At 45.9% G+C, this 17,080-nt stretch overlaps 1 protein-coding gene across 1 annotated transcript; it reads left to right on the top strand.

Annotated features, from left to right (window-relative positions):
• Positions 1 to 1,107: 1,107 nt before the first annotated feature.
• Positions 1,108 to 5,409, top strand: C4H10orf71 (chromosome 4 C10orf71 homolog). Its single transcript, XM_027947880.2, has one exon. It carries the CDS (start codon positions 1,108 to 1,110, stop codon positions 5,407 to 5,409), a length of 4,302 nt encoding a protein of 1,433 aa, XP_027803681.2.
• The last annotated feature ends 11,671 nt before the right edge of the window (positions 5,410 to 17,080 follow it).

The following is a 17,080-nucleotide window of genomic DNA, read 5'->3' as shown; positions in this document are numbered from 1 at the left end:
TAACTTTATTTTATTTATTTATTTATTTATATGTGGTGCTGAGGATCAAACTCAGGGCCTCGCACGTGCAAGGCAGCATTCTACCACTAGGCCATAACCTGTATTTCTATTTTTTAAGCATCAGAATATGATACTTTGTTAGGGCATCATAGCAAATACACAGTTTCAGGCTTCCTGTCTACATTCAAAGAAGGAAGAATGGGAACCAACAGGGTTTGTTCCTTTGATCAGAAAGATAGGGACATTTCCCAGACATCTGGCTGTTTCCATCCCTGTGGCCAGAACTACATACTCTAGCCATGCCAGCTGCATGGGAGTCTGTGCCATGAGGTTATATCTCATCATGATTTTAATTCACATATCTCCAATGATTAATGATCTTGAGCACATTTTCCTATACCTGTTGGCTACTTGTAGTTTGTTTGCTTGTTTGTTTGTTTTGAGAAATATCTATTCAGTTCATTTATCAATTTCTTGATCAGATCATTTGTTCTTGTTTTTTTATATTATTTTTACTATTGAGTTGAAGGAATTCTTTGTGTATTTTGGATATTAATCCTTTATCAGATGTATAGCTCATAAATATTTCCTCCCATTCCACAGCTTGCCTTTTCATTTTGCTGTTTTCTTTGCTACACAAAAGTTTTATTTGATCCCACTTTTCCATTTTTGCTTTCATTCCCTGGGATCTCTCAGTCATTTTTCTCTCTTAAGTCTTTCAAAGATGAGGCTCACCTGCATTATGGAGGATAATCTGCTTTACCCAGAGTCTATTGACTTTAATGTTAATCACATCTAAAAAATACTATCCTAGCAACATCTAGACTGGTTTTTAACAAAAACTATGTGCAATGGACTAGCCATGTTGACATATAAAATTAACCATCACAGAATGTAGTTCTTGTCCAAAGCTATTAAGCAGGATGTCCTGTTCATACCATGCGCTTCTTTCTTCTGCAGAGAAAAATAATCCCCACTTTGTAATTGTAACTGGTCAACAAGAAGCTCTAATTTTGTGGGAAGTGGTCTGCACCTACTCCTTGCCAGAATCATCACCCAAAGGCACCCACCAGCTGGCAGAGACAATCTTCCTAGAGCCAACAGACAATGCAGGGGAACAAGAAGTGCACAGATGGATTCAGCGACTCCTCCAGCATCGGTAGCGTGTTGGATGATGCAGACAGGGAGGTAAGCAACCTCACAGACCGGGCGTTCCGGAGCTTGTGCATCTCAGAGGATGCATCCTTCCATGATTCCAATCTGTCCCCAGATATCACCCATCAGGTGTTTGGGACTTTCCACCAGGGAACAGTGAGTCACACCCACAGAAAAAGTGGCATTTGGAGCCAGCTTCCGTCACAAGGTACCGAGCATGCAGGCTGGGCAGCCACCTTCCAACAGCTACCCAAGTATGTTCAAGGAGAGGAAAAGTACCCCAAAAGCAGCCCCCCACCAACACCATCCCAGAGGAGACTGGAGATGCCAGTTTCTGGCTTGAGGAGCAGCAACAAGCCTGTTTCCAAAGTATCATCGCTAATCAAGTCTTTCGATAGGACTGAGAGCCAACATTGTGATAGCAGACCTCCCACCAGCAAGCCTCCAGCTCTCAAAAATCCTTCCAAGTTTGCCCCTCTTCCAGACAGTGGTGTCAACTTCTGCTTTGATTCTGCTTTTCTGACTGTCAGGAGGGTTCCTGCTGAAGTCTCCAACGCCCATCAGAACAGCCTCCAGCCTGGAAGGAACCACGGAGAACAAGAGTCGCCTAAGAATCCTGAAATGGCCTGTCATGGCTCCGGCAGCTTCCTCCCCAAACCTGACAACTCAGCCAGCTCATTTGAGTCAAGATTCCCCTCTCCACCCCACAAGCCAGCCAAGGCCGAACCCGTAAGAGGCAAGGAGTGGGCTCACAAAGGGACTTTTCTGCACAGTGAAAACAGTGCTTTTGAGTCATGGAACGCCCACCAACCAAAGCTGCTGGAGAGAAAGGACATCGCAGAAACCATCCCAGAAAGCAAAGTTCCCAAACATTATGAGGAAACGCCCTTGTCAAGAGAACCTTATCCCCCTGAGCACAAAGTCTCTCCCTGCCCTGTTCGGGCCAGCTGCACTCAGGAAGAAAGCAGATTAGCAGCAGGGGCTCTGTCCACATCTGGACCCTGGGGCTGCAGAGATCCAGGACCCCCAGTATTCCCTGCAGAGGGAAAAGCTTCCAGCTCACAGCCTGACCCTCAGCTGAAGTCAACCCAGCCTCCATGGAGGAAACCAAAAACTGGCAAAGGAGGTAAAGAAAGTCTTCAAGACACTTTGGAAGAAAAGAAACAGACCAACAGGAGAGGCCCGCCTCTGCATTCAAAGCACAACCTCCAGGGGCAGTTTCCAGAAGATGAGGCTCTGGACATGCCTGGGGACCCTAATGAGCATTACAGTCCTCCTTTTAATATCAGTAAGCTCCTGACCCCCATTATACCCACCAAGCATGTCCTGGAATCATCAGACACCCAGTCAGGGGAGATAAGCCCATCCCCCACAGGACAGCTGAACGGATACCAGGAGAAGGAGCCCAGTGAATGTCAGTCAAGAGACAGCTACAAATCCAAAGCACCCAGTCTGCTGTTCAACCTCAAGGATGTGCGGAAGCGTGTTAAGAGTACATACAGTCCCTCACCTCTCTTGAAAGGCTTCGATGAGAAAACCAGAATTAAGACTGATGGCAAGCAAGAACCTGTGAGCAATGGGGTCATCCTCTCCAATGGGCTTGAAGAAAGCCCTCCTAGTGAACTTTCTAAGGAGAGACCAGCCAATGTCCCTGGTGCATCACATAGCGGTACCCAGAAGGACCCTACCACAGACCCCAGTGAGCCCTCTGCAGACAATCACCTCACCCTCAGCTCACCTCCAACTGTCACCAAAGCCCTCTGTGTCAATGGGGAGGCTGTAGAAAGGAGCAGTGATGGGAAGGAAGATGCCAACGGAGAGGCAGAGCTGTGTCCCACCAGGCCAGGCTGGAGTCCAGACTCCAGGGAACGCCACCCCAGGAAGCACCTCTCCTTGAAACTTTGTAATAGGGAGCTTGAGGCCGGACAGGCTGCAGAGCAAACCAAGAGCCATCAGCTGGAGAACAGGCTCTCAAGATCCATCTCCCAAGAGACAGAGCCAGAGAGAGACCTAAGACTTCAGAACCCACTCCTGAACCAGAAATTCTCCCCAGGGCCCCTCTCCCCCGAGGAGGAGGATGTGTTTTACAGCGACACCCAGTCCGATTTTATGCCAAGCCTCCAAAGTAAGGCCAAATTCAGCACCAGCTCTTCAGATCAATCCTTTGCCTCGTTTGATGATCAGCAGAAGTCGTGGTTTACTGAGAGCCAGCGGGAAGACAGGAAGAAAGATGTGAGTGCAGGTGACAGTGAGAAGGAAGAGAAGGAAAAGGTGATGGGGAAAGATGAGCTACAGCACTGTGCTTTAAGAAACGGACACGTGTTCATGGAGGAGCACAGTCAGGGGGAAGCACTGCAGAGAGAAGAGGAAGGTCTGTGTGGAGGGAGACCCAGGAAGGCATCGATGGAGGAAGGAAATTTCAGAGGCTCTTGGATTGGGGGAAATAAGGACATGGCCCTTTCACATGCCAAAGACTCCACCCCCTCTCCATCTTCTGCTACAAACAAGCACAAACTGTTTTCGATTAAAGACAACACCCTTAGGGCCACCCCTGTGATCAAACCTATCATTCTGCCTCTTCTGCGGACTGTGTCCTCAGAGGACTCACTTGGCAGTAGCTACAAAGAAGAAGAATTACCAAGGCAAGAGTGGGGTGAAGATGCTGCTGGTCTCTGTGCCCATGAAAGCCAGGAAATGCCCAGCACCCTGACATCCACTAATATGCAGGGCACTCACTTGAAGCACATGGCCTGTGAAGGCCTAAAAGACCCTGGGCAGGTATTCAGTGCAGCCAGGATAGATAACTCCCAACCAGCCCTGAAGGGGAATTTCCCATCTCCATCACCGGTGGGAGAGGGGGACAGGATGAGGCCACCCCCAGAAGCAGCACATGAAATCATGGCAAGCGATGGCAAGAGCAGGCCCACAGCCTCAGGGAAGCTGGTTGCTCCACCCGATATCCCCAGGATTGCTCTACCTGAGGACGATTTAGAAGACGAGCGCCCCCTGCAGTCACTTGGCACTTGCTGGGAAGAGCAGGAACAGAGACAAGGCTTCCAAAGTCACTTTTTGTCTGCCCCCAGAGCAGGGCCCCCTGGGAGAAGAACGGTCCCTGGTGAGATGGCAACTTCCCCCAATCCCAGCTCCCTGGGAGAGAGCAGCGCGTGCTCCCCGGCCACCAGCAGTGTTTGGGATGATGTTTCCCAGGCTCCTGAGGAACTGGGTCCTCCGGGGGAGCCTCCCCGGGCCAGCCCCTGGGCGAGCCCGGGTCCTGCCAGGCTTACTCGGCGGGAGGACCTGACGCACGGCCTCGTGTGGGAGGACAGCTCCGACCCCCAACTCGAGCCGGGGGCGGAAGACCTCCGGACCATCTCTCCACGAGGTGCACTGCTGGACGTGGCCACCAGCTCAGCAGCCCCTCTTGAGAAACCAGAGCCACCTGCTCAGCTGGAGAGGGCCGCCGGCAAGCCACCGGCAGTCCCACCCAAAACGGAGAAGGCCCTGCGACGGGCCAAGAAACTAGCAAGCAAGAGGAGAAAGACCGACCTGGTGCAGGAGAAGCATAGCGAGTTCTGGGAGGGGAAACCCTGCGCAGAGGACTCACAGCGGACCGAGCGAAGGCCGCTGTCACCTGGAGAGAGGTCCCGCGCCAGGTTCCCTGTGGTCCGCTCCTTGCCTCCTCCCGCGCATCGCCACTCAGTATCCGGGGTCTCTGAGCCTGTGGGGAGGCGGCCTTGGGGGCCCCAGCCCCTCACGCCCCTGCCCGCTTACCCCGCCACCCAGAAGGTCCTTCAGGATCCCCAGTCTGGAGAATACTTCGTCTTCGACTTGCCACTCCAGGTGAAAATCAAGACCTTCTACGACCCAGAGACTGGCAAGTACGTTAAGGTCTCCGTCCCATCCTCTGAGGGGACCTCCCCTGAGCCGCCCCTACAGGATGCCCTGGCTGCTCCCTACCTGCTGTACCCTGGCTTCCGGCCAGTGCCAGTGACCGCCCTGATGCCTCTACGCTGCTCCTCCCAGCTGTCTGCCCCCACCTTCCTCAGGCAAGGCCCCCGCGCCAGGCCCCAGAGTGCCCACGAGGCTGGACTACAACAGATCCCTGGGCCTCAGGGCGACTCCACTCAGCATGCTGGTGCCCAGCGCCCCCGGGGACCGCCCCGGAGCCCAGAGGAGGAGGGCGCAGAAGCTCCAGGCCTGGGCATCATCTCCACTGACGACCTGGAAGACTTTGCCACTGAAGGCATTTCTTGAGAATTGCATCAGAGGGACCCCCACTCTCACCCCTCCTCCCAAAAAAACAAAAGAGCTTACATCCATTCTCCCAACAGGCAAACACACACACACACACACACACACACACACACACACACACTTTCACTTATAGCCCTTCTAGATCCCAAAAGCCCCAAAGGAAGTAGAGATCCCAAGAACCCCATGTGAAATGCTCCCTTGTGGTACCTCTGAGAGAGGGTCACTGCTGGCATGACCAGGTCCCCTCTCCTCCACACACCTTTTCAGATCTTCCCACTCCTTTCCTCTTTTCCTGGTCATCCCTGCCCTTCTGTGGCCCGGAATCAGGGTGGCACAGGATGCTGTCCCCCTAACAGCTGATGGGCTCCTGCACCACTCTCTCCTTCTCACGGGTGGGCTTGCTTGGTGACCACCCCCCCAAAGAAAAAATGCTGATCCCTGCTGGGAGCAGGAAGCACCCCAGCAGACTGCCCACCGCCCACTGCTCAAGGTCAGGCATGACACACAATGGCCAGGTTCCAGGTCACCCCAGGTGGAACAGGCTGAGGACTGTCCCAAGGCAACCTTGCGGAAATGATTATTGGCATGGAATGGGTTTTCTTCATCCAAAGAAACTTGCCTCTGGAAGTCATTTTCTGATAAGGAAAAGGCTACTATTTAAAAAGTGAAATAAGTTTGCCAATGTGGTTCTGTCTCTGGTCTCCTTGTCTTTCTTCTGTGGATGGGTGGTCTGGGCTAACAAGTAAAGAGCCTGTACCCTCCAGGCCTTCCATGGAGTCTTCCATGGCAGCCATGGACCACACGAGATCCTTATGTTTGAAGAGAGCTTCTTCCAGTGTCTACTGTAGCCCCAGAAGCCACCTTATTTCTTCAACATCTGTCCATGCATTTTTGGGCCAAGCCTGCTACACTTCCCAACAGGTACCTAGTGAGTGTGGGGGACAGGGGTCTTCTAAGTCGTCCTCAGGTAGAAAATGGATCATGGGGATGTGCTGTGGAACTTCCTTCAGTCTGTGGACCTGCCTTTGCCATTGCTGAATCTGGAGGTGATTTCATCACACTAGAATGGCCAAAGGAAACTAAGGCAAGTCCCAGCTGCCCTAATTTTGTGATCTGTCCCTGTGCCCTGCATTCCAAAGGAGACTGTATGTTTCCTAAGTCCCTGGTCTTTGGGGATTTGGAAGAAAGTATCTGAAAAGTATTTGAATCAACTTGAGGGAGCTGAGTGATAACCACCTGCACTTGTGAGGTTTTGAGGGTCTTAGTGCAGGCACCCCCCAGCTGTGTAGGCAGTAGTGCTGGGGAACAAAGTAGGCATGTCTTCCTGGACTTCTATGTGGAAGCTCTGCTAAAGCCTCTTAATTCTTGTTCTGGGAAAAGATAAGGGCTTACAAGCACCTCCCTCCTTGTTTAAAAACCCCAACAGCTGTCAGGATTGTGCTCCATAAGTCCTAGGGGACCATGCAAACTGCATCATCCTGCTTCTATTCACAGAGGTGTCATTTCCACACTGGGAGGATGAGGATCAGATGCATGGATCAGAATCACTCAAATAGAGGGATTTTGAGCAATATTTTGGGTTGTGATTGGGTTCAGGGTTTTATATCTGTTTTCCCAGACAGTGTGGCCATGCCTGAATTTCATTATGAAAATGCTCCCCCACAGCCTGATGCCTCTAAGTTTCACTACACCTGGTCAGGCATCCAGACAACCAGCTTGAAGTGCAGGTCACTGTCCCATAGATTTGGTTCCCATCAGTCATTTACCAAGATGCAAGCAACAAGAATGAAGTTGTTTGGATGCTACCAGCAAATCACCTTGAGAGTCTTCTCAACTGTGTTTTCATCTTACTAGGTGAAAACTAATAAGTAATTTAAAAATTAGGATCTCAAATCTAAAAAAAAAAAAAAAAAATTCTCAGGGCTCCAGGAAAATAATTGCCTAGCCAAAGAAGAGGCTCTCATTTCAATAGGAACCATAGTTATAAGAACTTCATCCCTACAAGGAAAAATACTTTGGGAATTTATTTTGGGGAAGGCAGTCACTTTCAGTCTGAAAGGCAATATTGGCAGGGCTATCTATAGAGGCAGACACTTAAGGACAGCTGTTTGGAGATCAATGTCAGCTTTCTAGTCTTCTTTGCCCTTGTGGATGCAAAAGAGGATCAGGGCTCTGGCAGATTTCAGCATCCACTCACATCAGGTAGTAGGAATGCTTTGGATTCCTGGTCCCAGCAAGCCAGCCCTCACTTGCTCACAGCAAAACATCCATGTTCCTAAATCCAGGTAATGCCCCAGAGGAAAAAGGTAAAAGTCACTACCCAGTGAAGGCCAACTCACATGCCAGTGATATTCTCCTCTTTCAGTTTGTCCCAGAGGGTGGTGGGGGAGCATTTATGCCTGCTTCCTACCTACCTTCCTTATTCCATTTTCCTTTCCTTCCCTCCTTCTTACCATCCTGCCTTCCTGCCAGACTTCCTCTCTTCCTCTTTTCCTCCCTCTCTCCTTTTTACAAACCAACACTGTGCCAGGCACTTCCATAGATGCTAAAGATACTATAATAAGATGAGATCTCTGCATTTGGGGAGCTAAAGACCATTACCATCCCATGTGTTCAGTAATTGACAAGGTTGCTCTGAAGACCTCCTTTAGAAGGTGGTACCAAGTCAAGATACATAAAGTGGTACATCTGTTCATGAAGAAATCAGAATTTCCCCAGCTTCAATTTGCCTGTCAAAGATGACACCAATTAAGTACTAATAGATTACCTTACCATATCAAAGTATACTGAGTTGGCTAGTTATTCATTAACATTTCTAATCAGCACAAGAGCTGAACTAGTGTAGACTCACAGTATAGATGTTTATTAATATGTATCTCTGCTTCTGAAATGGTATTTCACTCATTTTGTGTCCCAGGAAAACCCCTACTTGTTGGTGGTGAGAAATAGGAACACATGTTTATGGAAACTGTAGATGTTACCTAAATATTCTGTTTAGTGCCCTGGACACTTTCTATTACTTAGGGGCCCTTCAAAGTGTCTCTTGGGAGACATAAATGTGAAGTGCCTCAAGGGAAACATCAAATATCCTCGGACTGTTCAGATAGAAATGATCTCACACTATGGAGTGGGTGCCACATGTCAGCCCTGAGCCAGGAGCACTGAGCCTAGTCTCAGTCACAACAAACCCATCAGAGGCGCTCTCATCGGCCTCATTTTATGGTAACAGAAACCAAGTCACTGGGACTGAATGTAACTGCCCATGGTCATACAACCACAAGCAGAGGGGCCACACCAGGGGCTCAAGCCTCTTTCACTTCTAGGTAGATGCTCCTAACCCCTAGCCTGTGCTTCTTTAAGTGTGGTCCCTAAATCAGCCACCCGCACCTCACCGGGAAGCTGGGTAAGACCCCCAGAATCTCAACCTGCATCTTCCAAGGTCAGCTAGGTGATTTTTCCATCCATATAATGAACTTAGATAAGTGCTTCTGGCCACTCAGCATGGATAGAAAACTTCAGGGAGGTGCATGGAATGTCTTCATGGCTGTACAGTATTGTCACTTACATGGGAAGGAAGGCTTACCTCCCTGGGTGGAAGAGTTGCAGGGAGATCAGTTTATACTATGCATGAGGAAGCCAGTTATAATGACCAGTTATAATGACATGAGGAGTTAGGGGTGCTGAGCTTCCCATGGTTAGAGATGCTCCATGGAAGCTGATGATCCTTTTGCTAAGACACACATAGTTACAGATATCATAAGTGACAAAACCGTGGCTTTGACCCAGGTCATGACCCAGGTTATATGTTGGGCTTCCAGTAAGCCAATGGCAAGGATCCAAAAATCTAAGTGGGAGCTGACCATAATGTATATAATTGAAGAATCATTTGCATTTAGAAGAGGAACTCTAACCAGGGAGAACAGGCATCATGGTGGCACATACCTGGACTCCCAGCTACTCAGGAGGCTGAGGCAGGAGGATCACAAGTTCAAAGCCAGCCTGGGCAATTTAGTGAGAGCCTATCTCAAAAGAAAATTAAAAGGGCTGGGGCTATTGCTCAATGGTTAAGCACCTGCCTAGCATGTGTGAGACCCTGGGTTCAATCCCCAGTACACAAAACAAAAACAAAAAAAACAAGAGAACCTCTGTGGCAAAACCTGAATTCTCTATATGTAGAAAATATTTCAACTTGGCACCATAAAATTGGACATACGTGTTTGGGTGCATTTTCTGCATCATTCAGATATGAAGTCGAAGCTGAATAAAGAGAACTCTGGGCCATGTTACCAGACCTTGTCACCGTGAAGTTTGGCATAGGCTTCCTCAGTGTCACCTCTGCAGAGCCATCTGAGCAGAAGGCTCCTCCCTTCCACCTGGTGTCTGGCCAAGTCCTCCCTCACCTGCCCATTCCCAATCAAGATGCCCAATCCTATCTGGGCTATAGAATCGTCAAGGCACTTGTTGACAAAACAGTTCCAGGCCCCACTCCCAATTCACTCATCAGACTCTCCAGGTGTTGGGCAAAGGTCACTGCAGATACAAAAGCTCCCAGAGATTCTGGTGCATGCAGATTCATAAATGCCACTCCAGAACATAGTCCCAAACCTGGCCCCAACATTCAAGCAAGGTGCTACCAGATCCAGCGGTCTGCCCAGCTTGCCTGGGGGCAAGGAGAACTCAGAGGCACTAGCGTCTCCACATCTTCGATGACCAAAACTGAAAGTGTCAGAAAGTTCAGTAAAGGGTTAATCCAATGGCTGGCTTCCAGCAGATTCACACTAATGTTGCCATAGTAGAGGTGTCATAGCTTGTCTCCCTTGCAACTAAGGCCTATCATGCCTCCCATGTCAGGAGCAAGCCACTGTATGGAGCTTCCCATCTATTCTGACCTCCCCAGTAACCACACTATACCGTTCGTCCAGTATGCTACCTTCCCACAAGGTAAGTGCCTCCCAATTGAAAACTTTTGACCATGTTCAACATCACTAGTCATTAGGAAAATGTAAACCAAAACCACAGAGAGATACCACCTCATACCCACTAGGGTGGCTACTATAAAAGCAAGAAAAGATGGAAAATAACAAATGTTGATGATGGTACAGAGGAACCGGAATCCTTGTGTGCTGTTGGTGGGAATGTAAAATGGTGCAACTCCTATGGAAAATAATTTGGTAATTACTCACAAACTTAAACATAGAATTACCATGTGATCCAGCAATTCCATTTCTGGAGTATATACTCTAAAAAAAAGAAAGCAGACACTCAATTAGATGTTTGTCCATCCATGTTCATAGCATTATTCACAGTTATCCAAAAGGTGGAAACAACCCAAGCATCCATCAATGGATGAACAGATACACAAAACAGGGCACACTCATACAACATAATATTATTCAGCCTTAAAAAAAAGGAAATTCTGACATATGATACAATATGGATGAATCTTGAAGAGATAATATTCAGTTAAATAAGCCACTCCCAAAAGGACAAATAATGTATGGTTGTACTTATTTAAGAGAAATATCTCAGTTATATTCATAGACAGAGAAAGTGGTTACCAGGAGCTGGGGGGCCAGAGGAGATGGGGAGCTCTTTTTTAATATGTACAGAGTTAAGTTGGAGAAAAAATTTAAAAGGCTGGGGATGGATGGTGACAAATGTATTTAATGTCATTTAATGGACATTTGAATATGGTTAAAATGGTAAATTTTAGGTTATGTATATTTATCATAATCCTAAGCAAACAAAACATAACAAAAAGCCTTTTACCCAGTGCAACACACTCCGTTTACCCACTGAAACATCTGAGAGCAGGCTGGAGCCTCAAGGAGATGCCCTCCCCACTCCTGGCTCTTCTGCTCCACCTTGTCCTGCAGAAGAAAGAGCCAGGGGAGTGAGGGGCAGGATTCAGGATTCTGAGCCCAATGAGAGGCAAGAGAGCCTGCTTAGTGCTCCCCTGGTCACCGTGAGGCAACTGCACTGACTGCACAGAGGGTGGTGGAGGGAGAAGCAGCACCAGGGCCTGCCCCAAACCCTGGGTTTCCTCCCATGCCCAGTTCAGTGACTACTCCGCCTTGTGGTCCAAGCTGCCTCCTGAGCTGCCTCCCCACTGCTCCAGTCTCTTGCCCCCAAATCAATCTCCCTTACAAACCATTCCCCCACAGCGTAGCCCAGGGTCCTGACTAAAGCACCACCCTCATCCAGAAAGTTCCTGATCACCTCAGAGTGCAGAGTGCAAGGTGGCCATGTGCCAGATCTCTGCTTTCTGGCCTCATTGCCTGCCTGTCTCTGCAGCTCCCTGAGACCCCAAGCTTCTCTAGGTCGACCACACCTTTTGCACATGTTCCTCCTATGTCCACGCTGCTCTAATGTCTCCATCATAAGATAGCAAAACATCACGCCACTCCACTGGTCCCCAGGAACACACAACCCTCAAGTCCCCAGCCACCATACTGGCAGTCCACCATCCTGGGTCACCAACTACAAAGAAGCTCACACCAGCACAGGTGGAAAGAAGGCCTGGAGAGGCCTTGAGACCATGTGGGGAGAAAGGGAGACATGCTCGGCCTCCTATCCAGCTCCAGCCATGGGCTGACAGAGTCCTTCTCAGATTCCTTACCCACAAAACTATAAGAGATAATAAAGTGATTGTCATTGTTTTAATCCATTAGGTTTTGGAGGGTTTCATTACCCAACACAGATAGCCAGACCCTCTCTCCCAAGCTCCCTTCCCTCTCCACCCTCACCCTCTCCCTGCCAGCCTTCTCATGTCTACTTCCTGTGGGTCCTGAGCGCTCAACCTTTTCCTGTCTACTTCCTAGGGGTTCTAACCACACCCTTTTCTCATCTACTTCCTGTTGGTCCTAACCTTGTCTGATTCTTATAGGTCCTAACTTTACAACCTTCTCCTGCCTATTTCCTTTGGGTCCCAATCCTACCATCTCCTCTCACTACCTCCTATGTATTAATGCCCCATTTTAGACACCGTGTCCTCCAGAAGACTACCTCTGATGCCCTATCTTCTGGCCCTACCTGACGCACTGAGTCTGCCAGCACTGAGCACCATCGTTGCACATACTGTAATTAATTGCCTTATTATCCATTTGTCCCTCTTACCCACTCAATGGTCACTTTTGAAGAAAGGAATCATGCTGGTCCAAATTATTGCTGCATCCCCCAGTGGCTAAGAGTGCCAGGTATGCAGTGGGCCATCCGTAAATATCATTAGATTCAGTGGAATTTTTATTTTAAACTTTTAGATTGAAGCCAATAAAAAGAATCTTTTTGATACAGCAAGCATTGCTATTTTTATTATTTTCTGAATTTTCCCAACTGGTTGTGGGACACCATGTAGATAAGCCCCAATCCCAACCCCAAAGCAGAGTGGCTCCTCTGCTCCCCTAACCCTCTGTAGTGGGCAGCTGAGCAGGCCACACCCCACAGATGGAGTGTCAGGGACCCAAGGCCCAAGAACAGATGTCCCACAATGTAACCCCTAAGTAAGTACTCACATTTCACTAATGTTCTTTGATGAGAGACTCCACACCTGCCAACAAAAAGAAGCCAAAAGGCTGGTCCAGTCCTCATAACAACGTCCAAAACCCACGTTAGAACCAAATTATTGTTTGACTTTGTGATGGTGGAATGATGAGGACATTAGGCAAATTGTATTACGTGCAAGTGGGTGAATGTGCCTGAATTCTGTGTTTTTTACCAAGGGAGAGCTTGGCACCAGACGACAGTCTTCTGAAGTATTTCATCATGTTTGGTTGCCAAGTCAGAAGGCCAGGGTTTTAACTTTAAAGCAGATGGGTTTTAACTTTTAAGTCACCTAAGGAAAACCAAGAGTGCTATCCTTCAGGATCAGGAAGATTTACTAAAATAGTTATTTGGTCTCTCTTCCCATTTTTCCCTCAAATCAATCCAATGAATCCATCTAATTTTAGTTCCATAGATAGAGAAATAAAAACGATCACAGAAATGAATGGTTTTAAAAGACACATAGTACCCATATGTCCAGGTTTTGATTTGTAGTACAGTTTGAACGCTATCAAGCACACAGGAGCTTTAGAAAACCCTAGAGCACCCAGGGGAGGCTCGACATCTTCATAATCCAGCCCATTTCTCTGTGAGTTTTTGAAACTGGTGTCTCTTGAGACTTCCTAGCAAGTCAGATCAGCCACTAAAGAATTTTTTTTAACTTTATAAATTGTTCTTGAATTGTTTTAAAACTTTTTGAACTTTTAAACTTTTTTAAAGTTCTGACATCTTCTTTTTTGAGTCTCCAGAAACTTGAAGCCAATCGACCTGGCTAAGTTCCTTTGTTAAAGGAACCCTGACCATATTGTCTCCCTATTATCTTCTCTGACAGCCCTGATGTTATATTGTGAGGTGTCCCCCAAAAGCTCCCGTATGAGACCGTGCAAGAAGGTTCAGAGGAGAAATGAAGTTTGTGAGAGTTTTAACTCAATCAGTGATTTAATCTCATGATAAGGATTAACTGAATAGTAACTGAAGTGGTAGGGTGTGGCTGGAGAACGTGGGAATTGGGGCGTGGCTTTGAGTATATATTTGTATCTGTTGAGTGGAGTCTCTCTCTGATTTCTGATCACTGATGTGAGCTGCTTTCCTCTGCCACACTCTTCTGCCATGATGTTCTGCCTCACCTTGAGCCCCAAGAAATGAAATCGGCTTTCTATGGACTAAGACCTCTGAAACTGTGAGCCCTCACATAAACTTTTCCTCCCCATGTAATTGTGCTAATTGGGTTTATTAGTCACAGCATGGAAATAGCTAACTAAAACACTTGGGAAAAGAATGGGGCGGAGTGGGAGAAAGGCCATCAGAAGCCAGGAGGAAGAAATAAATTTCCAAAATGTCCATGTTATATTTGAATTTAATCTGAATCCTCCAGGCTGTTGGCAGAATATGCTGCGGGTAAGAGTTTTTCTAAGTAAACCTAAGTCCTATGCTGATGGTGCTCAAAAAGATTTTCCAGGTGCAGTCAAACTCTCAGTGTAACTCCTCTCCTTTGGCCACTGAGACTCCAAAATGGGGCTAAGATGTGTCCCTCCAAAGTGACAGCAGTAGGCACATCTGACTATTCTATTCTGATTTAAACCAAGGGCCTTTTGGACATTCAATGGAAACTTGGTATCAAAAAGAATCTTCTTAGGAATAATTTTATTATACTCCATGAATAACTCTTAACTGAATCTACCAATCACTTAAATTCACCACCACAAGTGAATCACACATTGAGAAAGCATACTTCTTTACCATCCCTCTTGCCTACAGGATTTCTGCAAGAAACAAGTTTCTAGACATTGGACAACAGGTGGTTGGAGATCCCAAAGAGAAGAACAACAAACAGGTAAGCCCTGTGAATTTTCTGGCTTATTGTCTGGAGGCAATTTCCAGATTACCATGCAGGGAAGGGGACCCAAACAGGCCCTGTAAATCTAGGTTTGTGGACACAGAAATCAGATTGTAGAGAGGCCAAAAATGCCAGAATTTGCAAGGTTAAATATCGGGGAGAAAAGAATTTCACAGAAAGCAAGCTCTGGAAACGTGCAGAGGGATCCCCTCAAGTCTTTGGCTGAGCAGTTATGTATATGTGTGAGGAAAAAACTGTCAAGGAAAAGAATACCAGGAAAAGAACCACCAGAAATGCATAAGCAGAACAATCCCCAAAGCTCACACACACACAACTGCAAATAGTTCACAATCCACTCATCAAAGTGGAAACACCTACCAAGACACAGGGCATTGGATTAGAATCTTCAGAAAGTTATCATCTTAGTGATGGGGCTAAATAAGTCTCAGAATAAAGGCTCACTGGATTTATCCTTAAAAAGTTTGAAAACTATCTTCTAAAGCTGCAAAGTCCATAAAAATTTGGTCCCTCAGTTGCATTGGCCCTATAGAAAGTTCTCATAAGCCATGTGTGAGTAGCCACTTTAGTCAACACAGATTATTGACCATTTCATTATAAAGTAAGTTCTAAAAGATCCAACTGGTTTCACATAACTTAGGTTTTTGCAGGACAAGATATAACTCCTTTTAAATGAATATAACGCAATCATCATTCAATAGAAATTGATACTTAAAGAGCAGGCAAGGACATCTAAAAGCTAGTCTAAATATTTTCTGTATATTATAGGATGTGAAGGAAAACATGGCATATGAGAAAAAGAAAAATGAAATATAAAAATATAATCTGAATATAGATTCTAGGGATGAAAAATATAATATCTGAAATGAAAAATACCCTGGATGAGATTAACAACTGATTAGACATCTAGAAAATTATCAGTGAATTAGAAGATATAGTAATAGAAAATATTTTATTTATGTATTTTTTTTAATATTTATTTTTTTAGTTTTCGCCGTTTTCGGCGGACACAACATCTTTGTTTGTATGTGGGGCTGAGGATCGAACCCGGGCCGTACGCATGCCAGGCGAGCCCGCTACCAAGCCACATCCCCAGCCCTAGAGAATATTTTAAATGAGACTCACAGGGGGAAAAAAGTTAACGGCATCAGTGACCTGTGAGACATATCAAGAATTAAATATACATTTAACTAGAATCAAAAAGAGGGATTAAAAAAATAATACCTGTGTTTTTTTCCAAATTTGATAATAAACATAAACCCAACAATCCAAAAAGTTCAACGAATCCCAGGCAAAATAAATCTAAATAAAATCATGCCAGCCAATAATAAAAGGAAAATTTCTTAAACAGCCAAAGAAAATAGACACATAACAGTATATTTAGGACATCAAAGATAAGACTTACAATATATATATGACTATATCACAATGAATTCCTCATTTATTTATAACATAATGCACCAATTTAAAATAATTAAATAAATAAAAGGATGCCAAATAGAGGAGAAAAGGGAAATCAGGGCAGGGAGGAGCACAGGGAGAGAGGAAGTACTGGGGATTGAAATGAAGCAAATTACATTATACCATTTATGAATGTGTCAAAATGAACCCCTCTGCTATGTATAAATATAATACACTAATAAAATAATCAAAAAGAGGGCTGGGGTTATGGCTCAGTGGTAGAGCGCTTGCTTAGCAAGCTTCACCTTGTGAAGCACTGGGTTTGATTCTCAGCACCACATATAAATAAATAAAAACAAAGGTCCATCAACAACTTTAAAAATGTTTTAAAAAATCAAAAAGATGAAAATTACAGCATAGTTATCACCAGAGACTGAGCCAGTGAGAAGACAGTGGGGAAACATCCTCAAAGAAATACTGTCAACCTATAATTCTTTGCCCAGCAAAAATCGTTTCCAAAACTAAAAGTGAAATAATTAGTTTCTGACAAACATCTGAAAGAACTCATCTCTGGAAGACCTATACCTTGAGAAATTAAAAACAGGTTCTTCAAGAAGAAGAAAAATGACACAAGATGGCAATCCAGCAGTCTGAGTATATACTGATAAATTAACAACCTCTAAAAATGGTAGTTATGTGGGTAAATTAAAGAGACTTTTTTCTTCATCTAATATATTTTAAAGATAATTTCTTAAAGAAAAAACTATGGCAAGATAGTGTGGGGTTTCAAGCATAAACAGAAGTAAAATACATATTAATGATGGCACCAAACGTAACAAGAGGTAACGAGAACAATTCTGTTGTAAAGTTCTTATG

The sequence above is a fragment of the Marmota flaviventris genome, chromosome 4 (assembly GCF_047511675.1).
Source record: "Marmota flaviventris isolate mMarFla1 chromosome 4, mMarFla1.hap1, whole genome shotgun sequence".
Classification (NCBI taxonomy): Eukaryota; Metazoa; Chordata; class Mammalia; order Rodentia; family Sciuridae; genus Marmota; species Marmota flaviventris.
This window is presented reverse-complemented; position numbering and strand designations above follow the sequence as displayed.

What these genes read in the sequence shown, in the direction of transcription:
- C4H10orf71 (XM_027947880.2), top strand. Translation starts at nt 1,108, where the DNA reads ATGCAGGGGAACAAGAAGTGCACAGATGGATTCAGCGACTCCTCCAGC.